At 37.8% G+C, this 27,601-nt stretch overlaps 1 protein-coding gene across 1 annotated transcript in view; it reads left to right on the top strand.

The window, feature by feature from the left end:
* The window catches only part of EYS (eyes shut homolog), a gene marked incomplete at both ends in the record, with an annotated part of 678,422 nt that overhangs the window by 400,168 nt on the left and 250,653 nt on the right, over window positions 1-27,601 (top strand). The window contains 2 exons of the mRNA XM_083372645.1: window positions 4,985-5,175; window positions 11,420-11,511. Coding sequence (XP_083228771.1) covers window positions 4,985-5,175; window positions 11,420-11,511 — 283 coding nt within the window. The remainder of the gene's footprint in view (window positions 1-4,984; window positions 5,176-11,419; window positions 11,512-27,601) is intronic.

The raw sequence follows: 27,601 nt of genomic DNA, 5'->3' as shown, positions 1-27,601 counted from the left end.
TGCAATGCTATTCCATGATATGATGTGTTCTTTTAAAATAGCCAGAGGCCCATGTAAGCAGGATATAGTTCTACCTTGTTAGGCATTTGACAGCATCCCTTCCTCCATTCTTTTCTCTCTCTCTCTCTTTTAGTTCAGAAAAAGGCCAAAACAAATAAAATCCAGAGGTTTTATTAAGCCCCATTGAATTTGAGGAAAATTATACCTATTTAGAGAAGTTGAACTTGCTTTGTAAAGCAGTTTTATTTGCATGTCAGATGCATGTAGAAGCCAATTAATTACTGTATTCCCTATATGGATCTGCCGATACCTAGGATTGAGAGTTCAATCCTAGGTAGTGGCAGATGTTTTTTTCCAGGGGCACAAAGAAAAATATATATGCTGTAAACTCTGCATAGACATCAGGGCATCTGGCCACTAAATGCTCAGCTCCATCTAGTCATCCTAATGCTACCCCAAATTAAGGGATTACAGGGGAGTATATTTTCTAATTTCCCCTTTTTCTTATTATTAATGTTGGTTGCACAATCAGCCAGATGTTTGGACTGAATATGTCATTTTTATCCATCTTTTAAGTACTTCCCAAGGACCTGGGACAGGCAGATGTTATTTTTTGATGATTAAAGGTATCGTCAAAGGATATAAGCTATTCCAAGTAAATTTGCCTTTTGCAATTGGCTGATGGTGAAATTATCAATGCCAGTGGTGTTCAAGTAATGCTCAGATGTTTTGGGATTGCAGTTAAGGTACCTATTATTATTGGTATTATTTTTGCTTTCTTTTGCCACAGTCATTCTGCTTCTATTTTCAGGTCTTTGAATTTTGTGATTTTATCCAGTTCTTTCTCTTCTATTCTGCTGTCTCCAGATATTAAAGGTCTGCTATCCAGATATGGGTTTTTTTTTACTTTTTAAATTGACAAATGTTAAATCTGGAGTGTTTTGTGGTAGGTGTCTGTCTGTTTGAAATCTAAAGACCTTGAGCACATTAGCTTCTTCATGTTCTATTACTTTGTCTATACTGCTTGCAGGCAAATGGTATTTCTTGCAGATATTCTAAGCGTCATTGTTGTTACTTTGTCACGCTGTTGTTTGTGGTCAGTCTGTGTGATCAGCTAACTTAGAGGGACTCTTGTTTCTTCAATTTCTTTGCAGAGGCTGATTGTGCTATTTGTTGCACATATAGGTTATCCTAAGCTTATATTAAAATTCTTGGAAGGATTCTATACATAAATCAAAAGCATAGACAACCTTATTCTTACCTCCACTTGCAATTTAGGGCAAACATAATCATGGATGAAATAAGAGGTGTTTATGAATATCATACTAGTGATCACAAGTGATGTTAGAAATATTATAGAAACTAGTAATCCCTGTGAAAAGTCTTCTAAGATTATCTGCATGTACTCTTTTCTTGACATAAATCAATATTATATGAGCTAGTGGGCTACCATGCACAGTTTTTTCGATGAATCTCTCTTTAGCAACTGCTTTCTTCCAAGGAGATTTATTTTCCATGCTGCAAGCTGCCAGCTGAAATTGCCGTGAAAAAGATACAAGAATTCCTAAGCTGAACAGCTCATGCAAGGAATGTAGAGATGGATTAGTTGCTACAGAGGACTTTTAAACTTTTAGAAGAAAGAATTACAGAGGTGATAGATACTCATCATGACATAGTTCTGTGGTCCTCAGACAATTCCCTCCTTCAAATATATAGTTTAGTTTAGTTTAGTTTATTATATTTGTATACCGCCCTTCTCCCGAAGGACTATAAAAGTACAAAACTCATCTACCCATCTTGCAATTCCTGGATACATGAAACAATAAGATCATATTTAATGCTATATGTTTGTTAGGTAATATTCTCAGTAATATGCCATCTCAGACAACATAGATATGTCATGTATATATTATTTAAGGTTTTGTTTTAAAAAAGCATTATTTATGAAATAAGAAATATATTGCTGATATTGGTATTTCAATATTAGATGGGAATTTGGTAAAGCAAATTAGAGATCAAAGTCGAGTGCATATAAGAAGGATATATAATGCATTGATAGAAATTGACTCAGAAGCGGAACTGGTTAAGGATTGTATGATAAAATGGGCCCAGAACATTCAAGAACCAATAATAATGGATACTTGGGAGAAAATATGGGTTAGGAATGTTAAATTCACACAGGCACAAAATTTAACGGAAAATTTTTACAAAATGTTTTATAGATGGCATTTAGATCCCAAAAAATTAGCATGTATGTATCCAAATTGTCAGCCAAAATGTTGGAGATATGGTTGTGATGATGCAACATATTATCATGTATGGTGGACTTTTAAAAAAGTTAAAGCTTTTTGGATTAAAATTTGGTGGAACATGCAGAAGATTTTTAAGAAAAAGATAAGATTTTTACCACAATTGTTTTTGTTGGGTATTATCACTGATTGTACTGCTATAGAAACCAAATTGATGTTGAATTTAATAACAGCTGCAAGACTTTTGGTAGCACAATACTGGAAGAAGGAGGACCTGCCTACAATTGAAGAATGGACTTTGAAATTTTCGAACTTGGCAGAAATGGCTAAAATCTTGGCATATGTGAAAGATCACTCACAACAGAGATATATAGTGGAATGGAGAAGATGGATTGATTTTATTCAGAACAAATATGGGACTACAAAGTATCATTTAGCATTTGAATAGTTATTAGTTATTGTAATTAGAGGCTATATTATTTTTCTTTTCTATGGCTAAGGAGAGTTAAAGTGCGATAGGGTTTAAAGAGTAATTATAGTAATTAGAATATTTTAGAGTAAGATTGTATGATGTAATACCCTGTATTCAGCTCTGGGAAGTCGGGGGGGGTGTTGGGATGGGAAGAATGGGGAGGGGGGAGGGGTAGATGGGTTATATGTTTTAAAAATGTATTTTAAAACTTTTCAATTAAAAAAAGAAATATATTGCTTCATTTATGAGCCAATTATTTTATGTAAGAATTTCCAAAATCCCTCTAACAGAAGCTCAGGTGATCATTTAGACTCTGAAAAACACACGGAATAATTGAGTTCCAAGACAGATATATTGCAATAATATGTTGAGCTATAGTTCTTAATTGGAATATTGTTAGAAGAGACAGCAACAGCTTTTAAAAAAAAGACTTTCTCCATCATTTATTTCAATATACAGCAAGCACAAATCTGGCCTTTATTATTTTCATTTTCTGATATCAAACCTAGTGAAGAATTCTAGCAGACAACAAACTCGTGCATTTTTAGATAGTTTTGCAATAAATCTCCTTTGCATTTAGATTAAAAGCAAACAAATGAATCTATAAGTGAATTGGCAAAGGGTGTATGAAATGAAATCACTAGACATGGTTAACTCATGGAACAATTTACTGCTCCTAAGAAGGTGTTTTTCAGATGAAAAGTTCAAACTTCTATTTTTGATCATTCTAAGTTTATGGTGATTCAAGTTCATGTCACATCACTCTGCCCATGGGACAACCTCCTTCAGGATTTCCATCTGCCTAAGGCAACTTTTCACTTATCCAATAGAGGCTTCCAGCATGTAGGAGACACTCTGGTTTGATATAGTTTATTTCTACCAATGGAGGGTAGGAGAAAAAACCAATTCTGCCCTACCACCCCATCAACAGGGTACAGAATCATATTTGTATTTCTTTATTAACCCCATAATTTTTGTTTAAATCTACCTGGTATGGTTAAAAATAAGCCTTGTGACTTTCAAAAGACAGCCAAATGTCAACATTGCCTACTGAGGAAATAGCTAAATTCAAGCCAAGGGGGATTTTTTTTTACATTTATTCACACAAACATTAAAAAAATGCTTAATGTGTTATACTGAAGCCCAGAAAAGTTAGAACAGAACAGAACAGAACAGAACAGAACAGAATAGAGCTGGACAGGACCTTGGAGGCTTTCTAGTCCAGCCCCCTGCTCAAGCAGGAGAACCTATACCAGGGGTAGGCAACCTTGGCTCTTTTATGACTCGTGGACTTCAACTCCCAGAATTGGCTGGCTCAGGAATTCTGGGAGTTGAAGTCCATAAGTCATATAAGAGCCAAGGTTGCCTACTACTGACCTATACCATAATACCATATAGTAAGACATTTTGCTTTCCTTTTTTAAAAAATTACAAACTATTTGTGTTAATTTTCAAATAACTTTCAGAAGACTTCAGATACCTTGCCATCTATTACAAACAGACTTGAGGGTTAAGTTGACAGCCTGTGATCGTCCTTGCTAGATTTTATGTCATCATCATCATCATCCTAATTTCAAAAGCTTGCCCAAGGACATCTTCTCCATTCCTTGGCAGGTTGACATAGGGAAGAGGTCAAAAGGGAGAGGAGGAAGGAGGAAGAAGAAGACAAGTCAAAAAGAGAAGGGCTAATCAAGAGCAAGATTAAATGGCTTTCCTCACTTTTAACCACAGTTTTGCTTTAGTCCCTCTCACTTTACAATAGTAGGAGGGACTTCCCAGGGCATGCAGCTCATAACATAAAAGAATTAAAACTTTGGGTCCATTATTTGGTTAGAAGAAGCAGGGACATGCTCCATCCAAATTAAACTCAGCTGAATTATGTTCACATATCAGGAAATGAATTAATTAATCATTGTTCTGAATTCTTTGCCTCACTCTCTCAGATTCTTTTTGCAATAGAGACTAATCTATGCCCTATATAGTTCAGAAATAAATGCATACCAAAGAAATACACTCACAAACAAACAGGCATTTTGTTTACAAGACTGTTCTGAAGTTGGATTTATATTCAAATCATGTTGTGCTCAATAAATAGACTTTGTTGCACTTGGATGCTTTCCTCTTTTTCTTTATCTGAACAATGGTTAAGAAGCCCTGCTACATTGGTGGATGAATGTCATCACTCCTCTATATCCAAACAATAAGCCTTTGATATGTAATCAATTTGTATGCATTCTTTCACATATATTTTTTTTTCTTATAGATTTTCGTTATATTCAGTACCAGGGGAATTCTTATATGGAATTTAGAGGGATTACTTTGCATCGGTACAATACCATCAGTTTACAATTCCAGACCTCTGGCTTCCACGGCCTCCTTCTCTATATTGAACGGAAGCCGACAACAATGGGCAACTTTGTTATTCAGCTTTCTATCAAGCATGGTATCTTAGAGGTAACATTTCAAATTATTTGTTTCTAAATTCTATAAGGTTCTTCTTTATAAAGAGTTTTAGAAGTCTATGTTTGCAGATTGGAAGGCATAAAATTAACTGTCCAGAAATAACCAGATGTTCCTTTTAACAACAAAAATATCCTTTTAGGGAATTCTCTTCATGGGAATTATTTGAATGGGAGATAGAGTAGATACCTATCTAGCAAAAGTGTAATATGAATGGGTTGGTATTCATGGCCTCTGCCGAAAATGAAATTTAATAAATGCGGTGCATTAAACCATGGAGCAAAAATATTAGGTACATCACAAAGATATTAAAATGCCTAGTTATTCTCCACATAAACCTTGATGCTAACTTGATAGCATTAATCCTTAGGTTGTTCTATAAATTTGCTGTACAAAGGAAAATGGAAAGTTAATATATTCATTATTCATCCTTTATTCTTAAAGAAAAACATGACACTGATTGTAGATGCATTGTAGCTATTTTCTATAACAATGACTGAGTTTTCCCAACAAACTCTGAGAACTATAGTTTTACAAAGAACTGATGAGAATATCTGAGAAACACCTTAGTTTCAAAGGACCTTTCCATTTATTGCTTAATATGTTGGGCACATCAGTCAAGAAATACAGGTGAAACTCGAAAAATTAAAATATTGTGCAAAAGTTCATTTATTTCAGTAATGCAACTTAAAAGGGGAAACTAATATATGAGATAGACACATTACATGCAAAGCAAGATAGTTCAAGCCATGATTTGTCATAATTGTGATGATTATGGCTTACAGCTCATGAAAACCCCAAATCCACAATCTCAGAAAATTAGAATATTGTGAAAAGGTGCAATATTCTAGGCTCAAAGTGTCCCACTCTAATCAGCTAATTAAGCCATAACACCTGCAAAGGGTTCCTGAGCCTTTAAATGGTCTCTCAGTCTGGTTCAGTAGGAATCACAATCATGGGGAAGACTGCTGACCTGACAGTTGTGCAGAAAACCATCATTGACACCCTCCATAAGGAGGGAAAGCCTCAAAAGGTAATTGCAAAAGAAGTTAGATGTTCCCAAAGTGCTGTATCAAAGCACATTAATAGAAAGTTATGTGGAAGGGAAAAGTGTGGGAGAAAAAGGTGCACAAGCAGCAGGGATGACCGCAGCCTGGAGAGGATTGTCAGGAAAAGGCCATTCAAAAGTGTTGGGGACTTTCACAAGGAGTGGACTGAGGCTGGAATCAGTGCATCAAGAGCCACCACACACAGACGGATCCTGGACATGGGCTTCAAATGTCGTATTCCTCTTGTCAAGCCGCTCCTGAACAACAAACAACGTCAGAAGCATCTTACCTGGGCTAAAGAAAAACAGACCTGGTCTGTTGCTCAGTGGTCCAAAGTCCTCTTTTCTGATGAGAGCAACTTTTGCATCTCATTTGGAAACCAAGGACCCAGAGTCTGGAGAAAGAATGGAGAGGCACACACTGCAAGATGCTTGACGTCCAGTGTGAAGTTTCCACAGTCTGTGTTGATTTGGGGAGCCATGTCATCTGCTGGTGTTGGGCCACTGTGCTTCATTAAGTCCAGGGTCGACACAGCCATCTACCAGGAGAATTTGGAGCACTTCATGCTTCCTTCCGCAGACAAGCTTTATGGGGATGCTGACTTCATTTTCCAGCAGGACTTGGCACCTGCCCACACTGCCAAAAGCACCAAAACCTGGTTCAATGACCATGGGATTACTGTGCTTGATTGGCCAGCAAACTCACCTGACCTGAACCCCATAGAGAATCTATGGGGCATTGCCAAGAGAAAGATGAGAGACATGAGACCGAACAATGCAGAAGAGCTGAAGGCCGCTATTGAAGCATCCTGGTCTTCCATAACACCTCAGCAGTGCCACAGGCTGATAGCTTCCATGCCACGCCGCATTGAGGCAGTAATTGCTGCAAAAGGGGCCCAAACCAAGTACTGAGTACATATGCATGCTTATAATTTTCAGAGGTCCGATATTGTTCTATGTACACTCCTTGTTTTATTGATTGCGTGTAATATTCTAATTCACTGAGATTGTGGATTTGGGGTTTTCATGAGCTGTAAGCCATAATCATCACAATTATGACAAATCATGGCTTGAACTATCTTGCTTTGCGTGTAATGAGTCTGTCTCATATATTAGTTTCCAATTTTAAGTTGCATTACTGAAATAAATGAACTTTTGCATGATATTCTAATTTTTCGAGTTTCACCTATATAATAGCATATAGCAAGGAAATTGTTTGGCAGGAGTTTGAATGTTAATTGACTGATTTTAGAAAAACTCAAATAATCAATGTAATAATTATATTCATTTTGTAAGCTGTCCAGAGTCTCTATAACAGTGAGATAGGTGTCATATACATTTAATAATTAAATCAAATAATAAGTAAGAATAGGAATAAGGATAAGGATAACAGCATTTTTGAGGCTGACATTTTCGCATTATTGCAAATATTTATTTATTTATTTATTTATTTATTTATTTATTTAATAATATTTCTATACCGCCCTTCTCCCGAAGGACTCAGGGCGGTGAACAGGGCAAGAATAAAAATACAAACTACAAAAGTTAAAAATAGATTAAATAAATGCCCACATACTAAAATACATCCATAAAACCTAGTAAAATAAAAATAACAAACCCCCCCCAATCCCCTCATCAGGCCAGGCCAGCTTGTTCAAAAAAGTATGTTTTTAGCTCGCAGCGAAAGGAGCGAAGGTCGGGCGCCGTCCGGAGCTCAACCGGTAGCTGGTTCCATAGCTCCGGAGCACCCACAGAGAAGGATCTCCCCCTGGGGGCCACCAGTCAACATTCTCTGACCGGTGGCACCCTGAAGAGGCCCTCTCTGTACTCCGGACCCCTGCCATGTAGGGCTTTGAATACCATTACTAGTACCTTGAATCTCACCCGGAAGGCAACTGGCAGAGGTGTAACGTGGGAGTATCGGGAGACTCCCAACACAACTCTCGCGGCTGCATTCTGTACCAGTTGGAGCTTCCGGGTGGTCCTCAAGGGCAGCCCCATGTAGAGAGCGTTGCAGTAGTCCAGTCGAGAGGTCACGAGCGCATGAGTGACCGTGCATAGATCATCCCGGCTTAGATAGATATAAGCCTCAGTCACAGGAAATATTTATACTTGGGGTTAAAAAAATGTTTTGTGGTTTAAAATCATTGTTGTTTGAATTTTGTTGCAGTATACTATATATCTCCCCCTGTGAAGTATTTATGTATTCTTGATACGTTGTTTCTACGTGTCTCTGATCCATGATGGCCAAGAATTTGAATTTTTCTCTTCTTTTCTTTTCTCTGCAAATAGCTTTAGAGTCCCGGTTAAATAAATATTTGAAACCCAAATAGTTCAAAAAAGATCGTTTTTTCCCCTGAAATTTATAATTCTGTCTTTGTCTACAGCCCAGATTATTGTCTTTTTTTTGTCACAGCTGTTCTTTGTTGTTAAAGCTTTGAAGATCACAAACACAGATTAGCTTTTCCCAGGTTTTGCCAAGTTTTATATGAAAGTCATAGCTGCCATAATCTTCATCTATTTGTTTTTCAATTTCCAAAATGGACAATTGTCTTTTGAATGAGAGTCTTAATCATTCAACAATATTAGAATTATCCAGATTTAACTTTTGTATTTCAGGTTTTATATTTATTTCACTTCCATATTTTTTGATCCTCCATAAAAAGATTAATTTGCCGCTACCATTAGTTTAAGGGTGGGGGCAGAAATCCCCCTCCTTCCCTTTCGGAGATAGTTTGCTTCATGCAGATCGTTTCCAGGAAATTAAATATAGAATAGAAAAGACATCAAATTCCTCACCCAGTTTCAAGCACACTGTTCACAGTTGTACTGGTTAGTACTTTTGGACTTCGGTTGCAAGTAGCTTGGGCTGGTCGATGAAGTACGGCCAGCCTTTCTCCTATTAGGTTAGAAGGCTTTCCCCAAGTCGAATGGAATGACCGCCAACATTCCAGAATCACTGGGGCACCCTTCTTTGTTCGCTGCCTCTCTGGGGTGACTTAGACCCATTTAGGGTCCCCTCCCTGGCAGAGTGAAATTAGCCACGGGGGTGAGGAGAATCCACAAGCCCGTGACTGGTCACTACTGTGCAAAACTGGAATCAAGAAAATAGATGATGGGACCTACCAGAGAGAATACTTAAAAAAGGAACATTTGTTTGAATATGGTTAAAGAAATAGAAAAGATTTGGAATATATATGTCATTCTAACATATAGTATGCTTTCCCCTCCTTTTTTATTCTATTTCTTGATATGAGTAATATAAAAAAGTTGAAATGGCTAGATAAAGGAAATGTTTTAAATATTTACATGTGATTAAATTTAAGAAAATTATAATGGATAAAATATGTTTTGAATAAGATGACTAGATGTATTAAATGAAATATTTAAAGATTAAACATACTTTTAATTATGGTTAATAATAATAATAATAATAATAATAATAATAATAATAATAATAATAATAATAAGTTGGAAGGGACCTTGGAGGTCATCTAGTCCAACCCCCTGCTCAGGCAGGAAACCCTATACCATAAAAACTTCCAGTGTTGGAGCAGTGTTGGTTAAAAAGAATAAGAAATCTTGGAAACAAATATATATTAGCTTAGGAGGGATATATGTTTTAAGTAGTATATTATTTTTTATGTTTCTTTACTCTTGCTCTCCTTTTTTACTGTTTTATTTATTCCTTAAGAAATGTAAAAGTGCTGAGATGATTCATATGGGAAAAATAGACTTAAATTTTAAAATGTAATTAATTTTTGAGAAAATCTTAACTAGTAAGAATACTTTGAATTTTGTGGAAGAAAGAAATTTAAATAAGCACTGTAACAGGATATATGATAAGGCAACTAGAATGATTGGGTAGAAAAGAAATATTATATTGATGTTACTATTATTTCTTAGGAATATTGTGAAAAAATATATATTTAATTGTTATCTATCAAAACAATAAGAATTGTATTAACTCAATGTCTGCAAAATAGGACATTTGGGAAAAAGAAGAAATCAACTAACACCATTATGTGGATTATGGATTATAGAAATCAATTGTTAGTGATTGTTTTACAAATGTAAACTGAGACAACACACTGTTCACCAATTAAGTGATTTATGTTTTAAAAAAATCAGTAAAATATATTACAAAAAAAGTTTCATATCAACTTACTAATTGGTGTAAATGGAGTAGAAAACAAAAGCAAAGCCTCAAAATGTTTTCCATTCAACTATCTAATCGCTGTATTTACTCCTCTCAGATTTTGCCCATTATTTACAGACATTTTTATGATTGGTATTTACATACAAATTATCTACAAAATCTCTTTGAAAAATAAATTCCTTTTGCAGAAAAAAATGGGAGCATCTAGATTTAAAAATTAACCACAAAACATCAAGGAGTATACCTCTTTTAAACACTTATATTTTATTGGGTTCTGCTAATCTATTTGAAATGTTAATATATATTGCTAGTCCATGTATGACATGTCACATGCTGAATAATATTTTTTTAAAAATCCAAAATTAAATAAGAGGTTAATAAAAATAATTTTAAAAATATTATTTAAAAAAGGACAAACAACACAAAGCCTTCCTCTTCCAAAAACAATCTAGAACCAATGCTGTTCATACAATATGTGAAAAAAATCAGGTTTTCCAAATGTTCCAATTCATATTGAAAAGGGCTGATCATTTTCTGAACCAATTTGGTATCCATTTGATATAAAATTAGCATCTTTCATTCATAGACCTAGAATATAGCACCACCAACTTGGATTGTTCTAGGTGTAGTAGATAAATCAGCTTTAAACTTCTTAAAAATGTCCAAGCATAATAGCAAATGGATAAATCCTCTGTAAATTAAATTGACTTATGCATGTATAGCAAGCTTTGAAGTAAAGGGAAACTATTCATGGATTTCTGTTTGAAATGCTTTTTGGACATGTTCACTTTCTGACTATTGTTGTAAAGCCAGACTGTAAGGATAATTAGTATAATTCAGTCTTCCTTGTGAGTTGGGATTTACCCTGCCCTAGTTGTTAGGCAGATTTTATTCTGTTTCAGGACTCATGGAACACTTTTGTTCATATAAAGACTAATATTCTGACTTGTCCCAATTTAGCTCAGTGCTGATCAGAAATTTCTGACATCTCCAAATGTGATAAATCAATCTTTTGTTTTCTTTTTGTTCAGTACCAATTCACATGTGATAGTGGAAATGAAATTAAAAAGATCAGTACTGATATCAGGGTGGATGATGGACAGAAATATGAAGTGCACATTAGGTAAGTTTTGTGTTTTTCTATAAAAATGGCTGAATCTGTCTATAAGCATATTGGACCAATCCTTTCATTGGCAGCCAAACCTAACTAATGAAATGACTAGGAAATTGGCCCTGATTGAAGAGGTAGATATGATATATACTATGATATCACTGGAGGCTTTTAAGAAGTGACTGGACAGCCATTTGCCTGAAATGGTATAAGGTTTCCTCCCTGAGCAGGGGGTTGGACTAGATGACCTCCATGGTCCCTTCCAACTTTATTATTATTATTATTATTATTATTATTATTATTATTATTATTATTATTATTATTATTATTATTATTATTATCATCATCATCATCATCATCATCATCATCATCATCATATAAATCATATTTCAGATAAATAATGTAACAAACTAAGATGGAGGATTCATTTGCATTCCAGAAGGCTTTCAGCAAGTTAAATTTCTCCAAAAGATACAAAAATGTTAATGTCATATTGGTAGAAATACAATTTTTTTTTGAGAAAAATGCTGATTAAAACCAAGGTGGAACTGTGTTTGATCTGTAGGAGCTTCAGTGGTGGAATTCAAATATGTGAACAACCAGTTCTCTGTGTGGATGCCATTTCTGGAAGTCCATTCTGGGCCTGGGCCACAAAAACTTAGCTACCGGTTCTGCCGAATTGGTGTGAACTGGCTGAGCCCCACCACTGAGGAGATATAGTGTCACCAAAAACCATGATAAGAAATCAGGTCTTCTGACCCAAGTTGAGAGAATATATTTTGGTAGTGATGGTGGGCAAAGAGGCTGTGGGCCCAACTTTAAGGTAAAAAGGTAAAGTTTCCCCCGCACGTGCGTGCTAGTCGTTTCCAACTCTAGGGGCTGGTGCTCATCTCCGTTTCAAAGCCAAAGAGCCAGCGCTTGTCTGAGGACGTCTCCGTGGTCATGTGGCCGGCATGACTAGACGCCAAAGGCGCACGGAACGCTGTTACCTTCCCACCATAGTGGTCCCTATTTTTCTACTTGCATTTTAATGTGCTTTCGAACTGCTAGGTGGGCAGAAGCTGGGACGAGTAACAGGCGCTCACTCTGTTACGCGGCACTCGGGATTCGACCCGCCAAACTGCCGACCTTCTGATCGACAAGCTCAGCATCACTGAGCCACCGCGTCCCTTGGGCCCAACTTTATACTTTCTTAATTTAATTTCTTCTTGGGAGTGAAGAAAACCATATTCTTTTAGTGATGTTTTACCTGAGCTAACAGAAAGCCACTTTTAAGATTTCAAGCACATAATGAATATTTAGCAAGTAATGAAACAGTACATAATGATTGTATTGTCCATAAGCTGTAAATGGAAGGCTAAATATGAGAACACTATTTTGCCTAAGATTGCCTAATACATTGTGTCAGAGGTGCAGTTTGCAAAAGTCATGATTCACAGCTAATTGATTAGCCCTTGCAGCATCCATTGAGATATAAGCATATTTAAATTGGAACCTTTCCATAATTAAAGAATGGTTTAAGTGGATTGATATAGAAGATAAATAAATGAAAGCAAACATATTCAGCGTATGCCTCCAGATCAAATAAGGGCAGTCAGGGAAGATAGATAGCTGGTATCAAAAAGACAGAGATTGCTGAGAGCAGCTGGTTATTTCAGATTATAGCATGAGATGGAAATTTCTGCTACATTTCTGGTATTGTTTTTATGACACACAGGAAAATGATAGCACATTATTCAATTTGATATGCATTATCATATTTGTGAATTGAACTGCAATAGTGTTTGGGCTTTAAATGTGCCAATGCCCAGAAGAATTTAGGATGAAAAGTCCTCCAAATTCATGATTAATTAAGTTATTTAATTCCCAATGTGCCTGTTTCTATATTTTCAGCTGTGTTGTTCACCTGCAGAGTAAACATATCCAATACCACTTTCCTCCTCCTATTATCCCCATAACAACAATCCTGTGAGGTGAAATTGGGCTGATAGAGAGTGACTCACCCAAAGTCATCCAATCAGCTTTCTTTTTTTTTAGCCAATTACTGCTATAGTTTTTATTATTTCTTGTTTATAAAACAGTAAAATAAACAAACAAAATGAAACAAAAAAGCATACATTCAACCCTAACAAAAACAAAAAAGGAAAAAATAGTGTACAAAAAAAGAGGAAAAAGTGGTCAATTAAATTTAACATTTAATATTTTTAATATTCTTTCAGGTGGGTGCTGAAAAAAAAGAAAAACCAGTAAATTCTCCTCTTTTATAATTATAAATAAGAAGAAAGAAGGAAAAGCAGTCAACAGGTTAAGCTAAACATTACAGTAATCTTCAAATTCCTCTATTAACCATCTACGTATTATATTTAGTGCCTAGAAAGTCTACAGTTTCCAGTCTCTTATAAAGCTGTCTAGTCAATTATCTCTAATCAAAGCACTTAAGTTCACCATCTCTACTAGTTCAGTCAATTTTAAAATTCATTCTTCAACAGTTGGCATCTCTTTTTCTTTCCAGTGTTTGGCAAGTACAACCCTCACAGCCATCATCATGTGAAGGAATAGTACCCCAAACTGGTTTTCAGTTGACTTGTCCATCATACCTAAAAGAAAAGCTTCAGGTTTCATTAATATTTGTATCTTAAATAAGTTTTGCATTGCCATTGTTATATTTATCCAGTATGTCTTCACATATTTGCAAGACCATCACATATGATAAAATGAACCTGGATTTTGATTACATTTCCAGCTCTTATTAGAAATCCAGAAATACATTTTTGCTAGTCTATCTGGGGTCAAGTACCAACAATACATGATTTTGTAAAAGTTTTATTTTAAACTATAATTTAATGTGAATTTTAGTCCATTCGTCCATACATTCTTCCATTTATCTAACGTTATACCCACAATTTTTTGCCCATTTTACCATATACATTTTAACATATTCATCTTCTAGGTTCATCTTAGGTAACATTTTATATACTTTAGAAGTCAAGGGGTCATCTCCAGAACATAAAATAATGTCCAGTTCAGATTTAGTTGCTGTGAAAACAAACTTTTTTTATCAAATTTAAATGTTTCAAAAAATCTATAATAATTAAACCAGTCACAAGAAAATCCTTCACTTATTGATTACGTACCTGTCTCCCAGCTGCGTGTCATCGGCCCTGCCCAAGTTCCTCAACGTCTTGCCCGGGTTGGAGATTGAGTTCCCCAGGCTTATAGTTCTGGGGGATTTCAATCTGCCTTCCGTGGGTGAGGCGTCTGAGTTGGCTCGGGAGTTCATGGCTTCCATGACAGCCATGGACCTGACTCAAGGAATTCAAGACCCGACCCATAATGGAGGGCACACACTCGACCTGGTTTTTATCTCTGGACAGTGGATTAATGATCTGGGTAGGGGGGATTTAACCATCCAACCCCTGTCATGGTCCGATCATTTTCTTCTCCGGCTAGACTTTCAGTCTGCCACCCCCCACCGCTGGGAGGTGGCACCAACCAGGTGGTTCTGCCCCAAGCACCTGATGGACCCTGAGAGATTCCAGACGGAGCTTGGGACATTTCCTGCTTCCCTTGCCCACGACTCTGCCAAGGCCCAAGTAGAAGCCTGGGAGAGGGAGGCTGCTGGGGCCTTGGATAGAGTTGTGCCTTTGTGGCCTCTGACCCAGCGCAGATCCCGGGTGGCCCCCTGGTTCACTGAGGGTCTCCGAGAGATGATGCAGCAGAAAAGACGCCTAGAGAGCTGTTGGAGGTCTAGAAGATCTGTATCTGACTGAACACAGCTAAGAACTTATCTTAAGTCTTACCTAGTGGCGATGGAAGCGGCGTCCGCAGATAACCACCCAGTCACCCTGTTTAGAGTGACCCGCTCACTGCTTAATCAGCGACTGAGGGATGACCCCTTGCAGGGTAGGGCTGAGGAATTTGTACAGTATCTGCAGGACAAAATTGCTCAGATCCAGACTGGTTTGGACTCCGACTGGGTGGAATCTGGCGGAGTGGAGAGGACAGGTCTTGGTTATACCATTTGGGGTGAATTTGACCCTGTTTCCTTGGATGATGTGGACAGGATTATGCATAGACTGAGTGCTACAACTTGTCTATTGGACCCATTTGGCTGGTTTCAGCCGCCGGGGAGGTGACAGGGGGCTGGCTCCAGGCAGTTGTCAATGCTTCATTGATGGAGGGTGTCTTCCCCTCCACCTTAAAAGAGGCAGTGGTGAGGCCCCTTCTCAAGAAGCCTGCCCTGGACCCGGCCTCCTTGAATAACTATCGTCCTGTCTCCAACCTTTGCTTTGTAGCGAAGGTTGTTGAGAGCCTTGTGGTGCATCAGCTCCCGCAATTCCTGGATGAAGCGGACTATCTGGACCCGCACCAGTCTGGTTTCAGTCCCGGTTACAGCATGGAAACAGCATTGGTCGCACTGGTAGATGATCTCTGGCAGGCCTGGGACAGCCAGCAATTCAGTGCTTTCCTTTTTCATGCAAATGCTTCTTGTAAGCATTTGAGAGTCTATTCCTTAGGATACATTTGTATAGCAGGGATGATGGAAGCCAGAAATATTGTACAGTTTATTACTGGTCTTTCTTTAGCCCCATTTAACTTTCCATTTATTGCTAATTATGATTCATTTTGTCCATGTTTCATAAACGTTTCCACTCCTGATCACTCTAACAATTGTTGATTTCTTTCACTTGGTTGAAAAGCCAAAATGATGATCTCCTGCTCTGCAATGAAGCTCACCTCATTAAATAATAATAATAATAATAATCCACAGAAGCAATGGAGTAACAATAATCCCATTTTGTAAATTCCGCTGAATTCCTTTACAAATACAAAGCTATACCAATCTGAATTTGGGGCCAACTCTTACACAAGGATGAATTTACCACTGTATGGATCCAATCACACATATTCCTGGGATTAAGCTATCCAAGCAGAACGATAGGGATCTAATAAACAGGTGATCAGATTAACAATCATAAGGATCATGTCCACTTTCTTGGAAATCAGGAGATCAGGCACTTTCTACATAATGGGACAGGACCATACAGTACATTGACCTACTTGATAGAACTTACTCACTTGGATTGTAACACAGAGAAGAGAGAACTAGGTTATCTGAGCACTGTCTTTTTCCAAGAGTTTCTACCTTTCCACTCCTATCCACAGATTTGTTATTCTATAGATCCTGTCAGCCAAAGAGTTTTGACTGGAAGGAGCTAGAAGATAGGCCTTCTCTGTTGTAGCCCCTGTCTTGTGGAATATTCTCCCCTCAGAGATTAGAATGGCCCCAACTCTGTTGGTTTTTTCACAAACTTCAAAAACCCGACTGTGTACCCAGACCTGGGGCTTGGAATGTGTCAAGGGCCCTGTTACTAGGCTTTGCTGTTAGTTGATTAATAATTATAAATCATTGCTGCTATTTGTACTTCCCCTTCATGGATTACTGCCTTGTCGTGGCGATGGGGCTTGCATAATTCAATGAAGCTATGAGCTATGCCATGCAGGGCCACCCAAGACGGACAGGTCATAGCCGAGAGTTCTGACAAAACGTGATCCACTGGAGAAGGAAATGGCAACCCACTCCAGTATCTTTGCCATGAAAACCTTATGGCCAGTACCAAAAGGCAAAACGATATGATGCTGGAAGATGAGCCCCTCAGGTTGGAAGGCGTCCAATATGCTACTGGGAAAGAGCAGAGGGCTAGTACTAGTAGCGCCAGAAAGAATGAAGTGACTGGGCCAAAGCCGAAAGGATGCTCAGCTGTGGATGTGTCTGGTGGTGAAAGGAAAGTCCGATGCTTAAAGATTTTTTCTCCATAAAAACCTGGAATGTAAGATCCATGAATCAAGGAAAGCTGGATGTGGTCAAACAAGAGATGACAAGACTGAACATCGACATCTTAGGTATCAGCGAACTAAAATCGACAGGAATGGGTGAATTTAATTCAGATGACCATCAGGTATACTACTGCAGACAAGAATCCCTCAGAAGAAATGGAGTAGCCTTCATAGTCAATAAAAGAGTAGGAAAAGCAATACTGGGATACAATCCTCAAAATGACAGAATGATCTCAGTTCGAATCCAAGGCAAACCATTCAATATCACAGTAGTCCAAGTCTATGCCCCAACCTCCGGTGCTGAAGAGGATGAAATTGACCAGTTCTATGAAGCCCTACAGCACCTTATAGAACTAACACCAAAAAATGATGTCCTTATCATCATGGGGGATTGGAATGCTAAAGTAAGAAGCCAAAAGATAACCGGAATAACAGGCAAGTTTGGCCTTGGAGTAAGCAGGGCACAGGCTGATAGAATTTTGTCAAGAGAATATGATGGTCATAGCAAACACTCTTTTCCAACAACCCAAGACATCACCAGACAGTTAACACAGAAATCAGATTGACTATGTGCTCTGCAGCCAAAGATGGAGGAGTGTCAAACTCAATTTCATTGAGGGCCGCATCAGCATTGTGGTTGCCCTCAGGGGGCCGGGTGGGTATGGCCAGGGTGGGCGTGGCTAGAGTGCGTATAGCTTACTGGGTGGGCATGGCCAGCTCTATATCGTTCGCATCAAGGGTGCCTATGGGGGCCTGGGCAGGAGTGGGACAGATCTGAGGGTCTCTGGCAGAAGGAGGTTCTCTGGGCCAGGGCCAAGGCAGTGGGGGACGTTCCCTCACTGTTTCCAGGATGGCTTCGTGGGCCACATGAAAAAACTTTGTGGGCCAGATCCGGGCCCCAGGCCTTGTGTTTGACAGGTCTGCTCTATACAGTCAGTAAAAACAAGACCAGGAACTGACTGTGGCTCAGACCAGGAGCATTTCATTGCAAAGTTTAGGCTTAAACTGAAGAAAGTAGGGAAAAGCACTAGGCCACTCAGGTATGAATTAAATCATATCCTTGTTGAATATACAGAAGAGGTGACAAATAGATTTAAGGAATTAGATCTGATAGACAGAGTGCCTGAAGAACTATGGACAGAGGTTCGCAACATTGTACAACAGGTAGCAACCAAAACCATCCCAAAGAAAAAGAAATGCAAAAAAGCAAAATGGCTGTCTGAGGAAGCTTTGCAAATAGCTGAGGAAAGGAGGGAAGCAAAAGGCAAGGGAGAAAAAGAAAGATATGCCCAATTGAATGCAGAATTCCAGAGAATAGCTAGAAGAGATAAGAATGACTTCTTAAATGAACAATGCAAAGAAATAGAAGAAAACAATAGAATAGGGAGGACCAGAGATCTTTTCAAGAAAATTGGAGAGATGGAGGGAACGTTTAATGCAAAAATGGACATGATAAAGGACCAAAATGGCAGGGACCTAACAGAGGCAGAAGAGATTAAGAAGAGGTGGCAAAATTACACAGAAGAACTATACAAGAATGAGCTTAACATCCCTGATAATCACAATGAGGTGGTCACTGACCTCGAACCAGACATCCTAGAATGTGAAGTGAAGTGGGCCTTAGAAAAGCTGAGCAACAACAAAGCTAGTGGAGGTGACAGTATTCCAGCTGAGCTATTCAAAATCTTAAAAGACGATGCAGTAAAAGTGCTACACTCAGTTTGCCAGCAAATTTGGAAAACTCAACAGTGGCCACAGGATTGGAAAAGATCAGTTTACATTCCAATTCCAAAGAAAGGCAGTGCCAAAGAATGTTCAAACTACCACACCATTGCACTCATTTCTCATGCTAGTAAAGTTAGGCTTAAAATCCTACAAGCTAGACTCCAGCAGTATGTGGATCGAGAACTACCAGAAGTACAGGCAGGATTTCGAAGAGGCAGAGGAACTAGAGATCAAATTGCCAACATACGCAGGATCATGGAGAAAGCTAGGGAGTTCCAGAAAAACATCTACTTCTGCTTCATTGACTATGCTAAAGCCTTTGATTGTGTGGATCATAACAAACTGTGGCAAGTTCTTAAAAAGATGGGCTTACCAGACCATCTTATTTGTCTCTTGAGAAACCTATATGCGGGTCAAGAAGCAACTGTGAGAACTGGACACGGAAACACTGATTGGTTCAAAATTGGGAAAGGATCTGCCAAGGCTCTATACTGTTGTCCTGCCTATTTAACTTATATGCAGAGCACATCATGAGAAAGGCAGGGCTAGATTAATCAAAAGTTGGAATTAAGATTGCCAGAAGAAATATCAACAACCTAAGATATGCAGATGATACCACTCTAATGGCAGAAAGTGAAGAAGAACTAAAGAGCCTCTTGTTGCGGGTGCAAAAGGAGAGTGCAAAAGTTGGGTTGAAACTTAACATTAAGAAAACCAAGATCATGGCATCTGGCCCTCTCAATTCCTGGCAAATAGATGGGGAAGAAATGGAGGTAGTGACAGATTTTATTTTCCTGGGCTCCAAGATCACTGAAGACGGGGACTGTAGCCAAGAAATTAAAAGACACTTGCTCCTGGGGAGGAAAGCCATGACAAATCTAGACAGCACACTAAAAAGTAGAGACATCACCCTGTCAACAAAAGTGCGCATAGTCAAGGCTATGGTCTTCCCATTTGCAATGTATGGCAGTGAAAGTTGGACCGTAAAAAAGGCTGAACACCAAAGAATTGAGGCCTTTGAACTCTGGTGCTGGAGAAGACTCCTGCGAGTCCCTTGGACTGCAAGGCATTCAAACCGGTCAGTCCTAGAGGAGATCAACCCTGACTGCTTTTTAGAAGGCCAGATCCTGAAGTTGAAACTCAAATACTACTGAATGAGAAGGAAGGACTAATGCTGGGAAAGACTGAGGGCAATATAAGAAGGGGACGACAGAGAATGATGTGGCTGGATGGAGTCACTGAAGCGGTAGGCGTGAGCTTAAAAGGACTCCAGAAGATGGTAGAGGACAGGAAGGCCTGGAGGAACGTTGTCCATAGGGTCATGATGGGTCGGACATGACTTTGCAGCTAACAACAAAATTTGTACTTATTTATTTTGTGGATGTTTTTTTAATTGTTTTAATTTTAGCAATGTAAGCCACCCTGTGTCACTTGTTTGAGTCAGGAGGCTATTGAAATCAAATAAATAAACAAAAAAATTAAAAAAAATAATGTAACTCCTTATATGGACTGTTACATATGCTTAGTTGGGTTTGTTTTTTGTCTCTATTGCCATTTTTGGTGAAAAGAAAAATGAAAAGAAAGGAGAGGAGAGGAGAGGAGAGGAGAGGAGAGGAGAGGAGAGGAGAGGAGAGGAGAGGAGAGGAGAGGAGAGAAGAGAAGAGAGAAGAGAAGAGAAGAGAAGAGAAGAGAAGAGGAGAGGAGAGGAGAGGAGAGGAGAGGAGAGGAGAGGAGAGGAGAGGAGAGGAGAGGAGAGGAGAGGAGAGGAGAGGAGAGGAGAGGAGAGGAGAGGAGAGGAGACGAGAGGAGAGGAGAGGAGAGGAGAGGAGAGGAGAGGAGAAGAATCCCATGTGGTCAATGAAAGGGGAGAAATTGCATAGGGAGAATCCAACCCATGGATTCTTACGTATCAACTTCATGAGGAAACAAAGACCTTTGTTGAATTGCCAACCAAATTCCCAGGAAGAAGCCCAAGCTCCCTTTAGAGCCATCTCGATCTGTCAGTTTTGGAGGAGGCACCTGGGGAGCACTAGCATGTGAAACCAAAAAAACAAGGGGCTATACCTTTTGCCAAAAGTTTTCAAGTTTCAAGTTTTATTTAATTTGTATACCGCCCTTCTCCTTGGTAGGGACTCAGGGCGGTTCACAGGGCATATATAAAAAAGACAATACAAAAATTAAAAAATTAAAAAAGATTAAACCCATGCCCAGTTAAAAACCGTAATACAAAGGCCTTGACAAAGGGCTACATCCAGATCATATAATAACTACTGAGAAACAAAACTCATATTAGACAATATCAATAAATCGCATCTTACACTCATCAAGTCAAATGTAATCATTCAGTGTAACTAAATCATAATGATCCTAGTCCCATATGTATACATTTCCAATGTACTGAAAAACAGAATTTACAACTTATATTTAAACATTCTGTTTAAAATTCAGTACAACCAGTTGATTTCCCGGCCCCCCCACTTCCTTGGAAAAGGGATTGTAATTCATCAAACAATGCAATGAGAATTGTGGATATTTAATTTTTCATTGCGTACGAGGGAAGGTTGGGATTCTCCCATTATAATAGAATGAATCTCTAGCACTTTTTCCAGACTTACATTCTATTAAAAGGCATAAGCTTCTATGTGCTGCAGCTCACTGCACCAGATGCATGGAGACAAGTTCTTGTCAAGTTCTTTTAATTTTATTAAGAGGTATAAGCTTCCATGAATTTCAAGTACTTCATCATACACATCAAGATTGATGATCAGAATCTTGTGCCAGCCATGATTTACCTAATCCTGCATTAGGATCCAGTGGGATTTAAAAACATTTTAAGTGGGCTACAACTAGAATAATTGAAGTAATAATTTAGTTATGTTGATACTTAAATTATCTAAACTTTTCCCAGGTTTTGTCCTTACAATGGCTATTTTCTTTACTACAACTTATAATATAGATGAAGTTGAAATTCATTCATATGCCAACAGAATTTTGGTGTTATTTGGTTTTACAGTTTCTATTCAGTCCTTTTTCTCATGAACTATGCTGCTCCAAAATCATCTTTTAAGTTCTTAGTATTATGTGGGAGAGGGAAGAAAGTACACGTGTTTCCCTTAATTTTTTTTTTGAGAAAGATCACTTGAGTTGAGAAGAACAGGCAATTAGTTTTTCTACAAAATTAATTGAACAAGATGGGTGTAATTATATCTAATTGATTGCAATTTAATTAATAACAACTTAATAATACCAATTAGTTGATCATAACCATTGTTTCACAGCTTTTCAGAGATAACAGCTTGATGAGGCTATTATACAATATTTTGACACAAATCACCTAATAGATGGCTAATCAATAGCATCAAAAAGCAAGTTTGAAATGAAATTTCACAATCAATATCATCAGAAGTCTTAAACATAATACACTTTTCCACTCCAAAACTTCATACACATTATGTACCTATGAAGTACAAAGCTTCATTCATGTTATGCAAACTGAGCCTTCTCCTAGCTCACTGGAGAAGGCTCAGGTTGCACAATTCTAGAATAGGAATTTCTGTTTAAATATTAATGCAGTGTTAAAAATCACTGTTGGTTCTAAAATTTCATAATTTTAATTTGGCATAATGAAAATTCCCTGAAAATGGTAATAACAACAATAATGATGTTAATGTTTTAGAATTGGTCAAAAAGTTGAGACCAAAAATTGGAGGAAGAAACATCAATAATCTGCACTATGCTGATGACACTGTCATGACAGTTTTGCAAAGATTCTACAAGTCCTAATAATAAAAGTTAAAGAGCGAAGTCCCAAAGGTGATTTTTCAGGAGGCAATTGGACTTTCTTGTTTTTCTTTGAAGACATTTTGCTTCTCATCCAAGAAGCTTCTTCAGCTCTCACTGGGTGATAGGGGAATGGAAGGTTTTATATTCTTTGCAGACAGCTGGTCATTTGCATTCTTTTAGAGAGTCATTGAGGCCACTTAGAAGTTTATCTGTGTCCTCAAGGTCACCTGAGTGGTGCAAATGTGTGTGGAGTCTTCTTGGCTGTGGGATGTTTTCTGCCCTGTGTCCCTTCACTGTTGAAGATAGGCACAGGCTGTTGGGGATGAGTCTGTATTGTCTGCATCTCAAACTGAAGTGCAAATGGTTCCTGTAATCTGCAATGTTTTCTGGAAATCCATTCATACTCCTGCACCATTCAAAGGGTGTTCATCCCAAAGTGCATAGCTAAATGGAGATTGGATAACTGAGAATCTCTGTAGAGATTAAAGAGCAATGTGGGGGGGGGGAAACTAGGCTTAAAGAGAAAGAACAGACTAATGACAACAGATTGAACAACCAGCCTTAGAATTGACAAGGAAGATATCTTTTTGTTTATTTATTTTTCATTTTTTAATTGTCCATCTCCCTCAAAGAGGGATTCTGTATATAAGTATCTTCCTTTTAGCATAAGCCATTAGCAGTAAAGGAACAACCAATCAATAAATGTGCTACAGACTTGTACTTGGTAGAGCAGCCACAAAAGCCTTGGAAAATATATTCAAATGGTGTGATGCATTTATTTTTACAAAGATCAGATTTGTGTAAACTATGGAATAGTTTGTTATACTCTATGAAAGTTGGACTTTGAAAAAGCAATGTAGGAATAGTATTGATATTTTTGAACATTGATGTTGGAGAATACTCCTGAGAACACTGTGGACAGTCACGAAAACAAATGGATTATTGAATAAATTAACACAGAATTCTCAGACAAGGCACAAGTGGTTCAAATTATCCCACAATGTACACATTATGCAATGACCAGGCTCTCTAGAAAAGGTTCTAGAGAGAAGGTTGGAAAAGGTGGAAGGACAGAGAAAAGAATGACAAGCAGTTTGCTTTCCTCCCCAAAGTAAAGAGGTAAAGGAGTCCCTGCAGATTTTTAATCCACTAGTAGTTGCCAATTATAGAGGGTGATGCTCATCTCTGTTTCAACGGCCATTGAGTCAGTACTGTCCAAAGACGTTTCTGTGGTTACAAAGCACTGTTGCCTTCCTACCAAGTGCTGCCTATTTATCTATTCATATTTGCATGTTTTCAAACTACTAGGTTGACAGGAGCTAGGGCAAGGACGCTCAGATCTCGAACCAGGGCTGTTGACTTTCCAGCTGACAAGCCCAATATCTTAACCACTGAGCCATTGTACACCCCACCTCTCAAAAGTGGAAATCTATTAATTAAAATCAGACCAATATTGCCATCACGGGTTATTCACATTTTTTTCTATTAAAACTGAAGGTTGAGTTATTTGTATTTCTAAAGGCATATAGGAAGAACTATAACTCAGTGGCTTAATTCATTTCTAGTATATAGAAAGTCTCAGCTTCAATAGAAAGCAGTCTCCATAAAAAAAATGACCCTAAATGATCCTGAAGTGGCACTACAAAAATAGAGTATTAAACTGGATGAAACTATGCCCTGACTCAGCGGAATGCCATTTTGATAACCATTACTAGTTTTGACTAGCTCAGGAACAGTCAGACTTCTTGTATTAGCCCTTCTTAGCCCTTGTGCTAATGTGCTACTCCCATAGCTTTCACTTGCAAATCTAGTGACAGCTGCAGTGGCAAAGACCTAAACTCTTAACCTTCTATTTCTGGGTGAGTGCAGTTCCATCCAAAAGAGTATCACCTGATTTTGCTTCTTTCTTTTTTCTTGCTTAAGTCATTTAAATGGCCACCTGATTGAAATGGAACTCTGGCAAGTATACATGAAGTAAGAAAAGAAATCAGAATGAGTAAATCAAACACAAAGCAGCAGATGTCATTAAAACCTAGTAGTTTTGGTTCAGCTTTCTCATTATCTAATGCACTACCATATTGTATGGGTATAATTTTAGCTTGCTTTCCCTCATCCAGCTCACCCTGAATTATAAACAATGTTCAAAGGTGCTATTTATTTCTTAAGAGCAGCAGAATCAGGTGTTACCAGCATATTGATGGAACCCCATTCCAAATCTCCCATCTCAACCCTTCAGATATTCAAGCTGAAAGAATCTGTTAAATTTAAAACAGGCAGTTCCCAAGGCGCCTCCCAGGGGTCTAGTACAACTCATCAACAACAACTCGCTGCTGCCAATTCACCATGGGACAACTCACTGCAGGACAAATTGCTGCAGTGTGGTATAACTCAGTGCAAGATAACTGCATTGCTATCTGCCACTGTTTCCTCGACATTAGTGGTAGATAACAGTATAGTTATCTTGTGTCAAGTTATCTGTGTTAAATTTTTCTGTAGTTATTTGCTTATGTCGACTTGTCCTGCAGAGAGCAGTGAGTTGTCCCACAGTGAGTTGTCCCAGGCCACAGCGGCCTTGCAGTCAGTTGGCCATGGTGAGTTATCCCATTCTGCCTCCCAGTGACTCACTCCAGTGAATCTGGATGAAACTGTACAGCCATGTTTGGGATAAATAATGAAAGTTGGATATAACGAGTATCCAAACTGTTTCAACTTTTCTTCCTCAACATCTTGATGGTGGCAGTGTCATACAATACATGCAAACATAATAATAATTCATGCAAACATAATAGAGTCAGAGAAAATGTCCTCTTCATTACAACCTCTCCTATAGAGTAGAGTCACAAATAATCCTTCAGAAGTGTTCTACACTTCTGGTCCCGCATGGACATTTAGAGAGAAATCAAGCTGATTTTTTTTTAAAAAAATATTTATTTAAATGCAGGTATGTGCATGGGCAAACACATTATAGCAGAATGAAACAGCTTGACAGCTATAGCTACTTTCTAATATGTGGACAAACATGCTATTTCTAATAATCATAGCAGAGAAATACTGAAAGATGGCAATTGGGAAAATGATTGTTTTGGTTATGAATCTAAAATGCACAAAAAGCCCCAAGCTGGTAAAGAACATAAGAACACTGTTGTACAAAATAAATGAAGCTGATTGTTGACTCTAGCCTAATGTAGTCAAAATAATTGACCTGTGGATATGGAGTTCTTCATGTTTTGCAGTACAGTTCTCCACTCAAAGAAGCATACTTGCAATCAATTATATCTAGCAGTATATTCAAATTCATATTTAAATATTATTTAAATGCAGATTTACATATTTTTTAAAAATAGTTTAATATAGAAACATATATAATATGTATTATATATAATATAATATATATTATATATAATATATATATAATATATATAATATAATCGATGCTAGGCATTTCACCACAGATCTGATAACATGCATTATTTAAACTGAAAGAGAAATCTAATTTATATGTTACTTGAGCTAGGAAATGTGCAGTGACATAAAAATTCTTTTGAACCTTCTAAATATATGAAGTCAGGAAAAGGCCATACTGGCACTCTAAGAAAGTATAGAAAGATATGCCTAAAGAATGTTCAATTACACCAGTAATAAATTTTCATAGTGACTGATGAAATATTAATACCAGGGACAACAATGATTAATGTACTCAAATGGTGAAATATCACTGATGGACTATTATTGCTCCAATGTTGTGGATGATGAATAACTTTTAGAGATAGTAGATAGTATAGGGTTCTTTTTTTGCAATCCTATTGACATTAGCATTTCAATTTAATTAAAGTTATAGCCACTTAGGTTCTTTTAAGATTGATGGACATGATAATCATAGCTAATAATATTACAAATGACTTCAGCTGCACCAAACAATGGATTAGAAATAAATGCTATATTTGTCTACAAATATTATAGAGAGTGACCAGTGCATTCAGGAAACAGGACCATATTCTTTCAGAGTCCGAAAGGGTGAAAAATGTTGTTCTTAGTATGAGTAACATTTAACAAGGTCGGCAGGAAAAGCAATCTGATGTTTCATTATCTTTTAAATGGTTTTGCCATAGAGTCTAAAATATATTGTCAGTACTTGCTGACAAATGCCACTAAATAGGACATCACACACATGAGTTTGGAGATGCTTGCAAATATTATTGTTATGCTAAGTTCTCCCTATGGTGTATTAACAGATCATCTGACGTTTCTATCCATCAAATTTTGAATGATCCTGGGTGGTGGATACAGCTCTATTTGGATAGATCTCACTATCCAGGTTATAATTAGAAGACCAATGTTTAATTATTATATTTATGGGAAGCACAAAAGATGAAACTACACAATTACTGTTAGGGCACAGTTATTAGCAGCTTAACCCAGAGGAGCACTTGAATTATTGTGCGTACATTTTAGTACTGAGCGGAGAGAAGGAGGACACCATCACTGTTCCCACAAAAATTAAACACCCTACGTGTTGGTTGTAGAAGAAGCTTGATGGGATACTTATACCAGATGTGAACTATTGGGCAGTAGTATCTGCTGCAAATGTTAAAGAATAATCTCTGAAGGTTGTTATTTTAATTCATCCTCTCCTGGAAATGTTCAATCCAACCTTATCAGAAGGTACAAAACTGCACAAGCACAAGGTGAAAAACTGCTCACCGGAATCCTGAATTGTTAACATCTTGTCCTGCGAACAGAAAGCCCAAGGAAACAA

The sequence above is a fragment of the Vipera ursinii genome, assembly GCF_947247035.1.
Source record: "Vipera ursinii genome assembly, chromosome: 1".
Taxonomy (NCBI): domain Eukaryota; kingdom Metazoa; phylum Chordata; class Lepidosauria; order Squamata; family Viperidae; genus Vipera; species Vipera ursinii.
The sequence above is the reverse complement of the archived record's forward strand: the minus strand, read 5'-3'. Positions and strand labels throughout refer to the sequence as shown.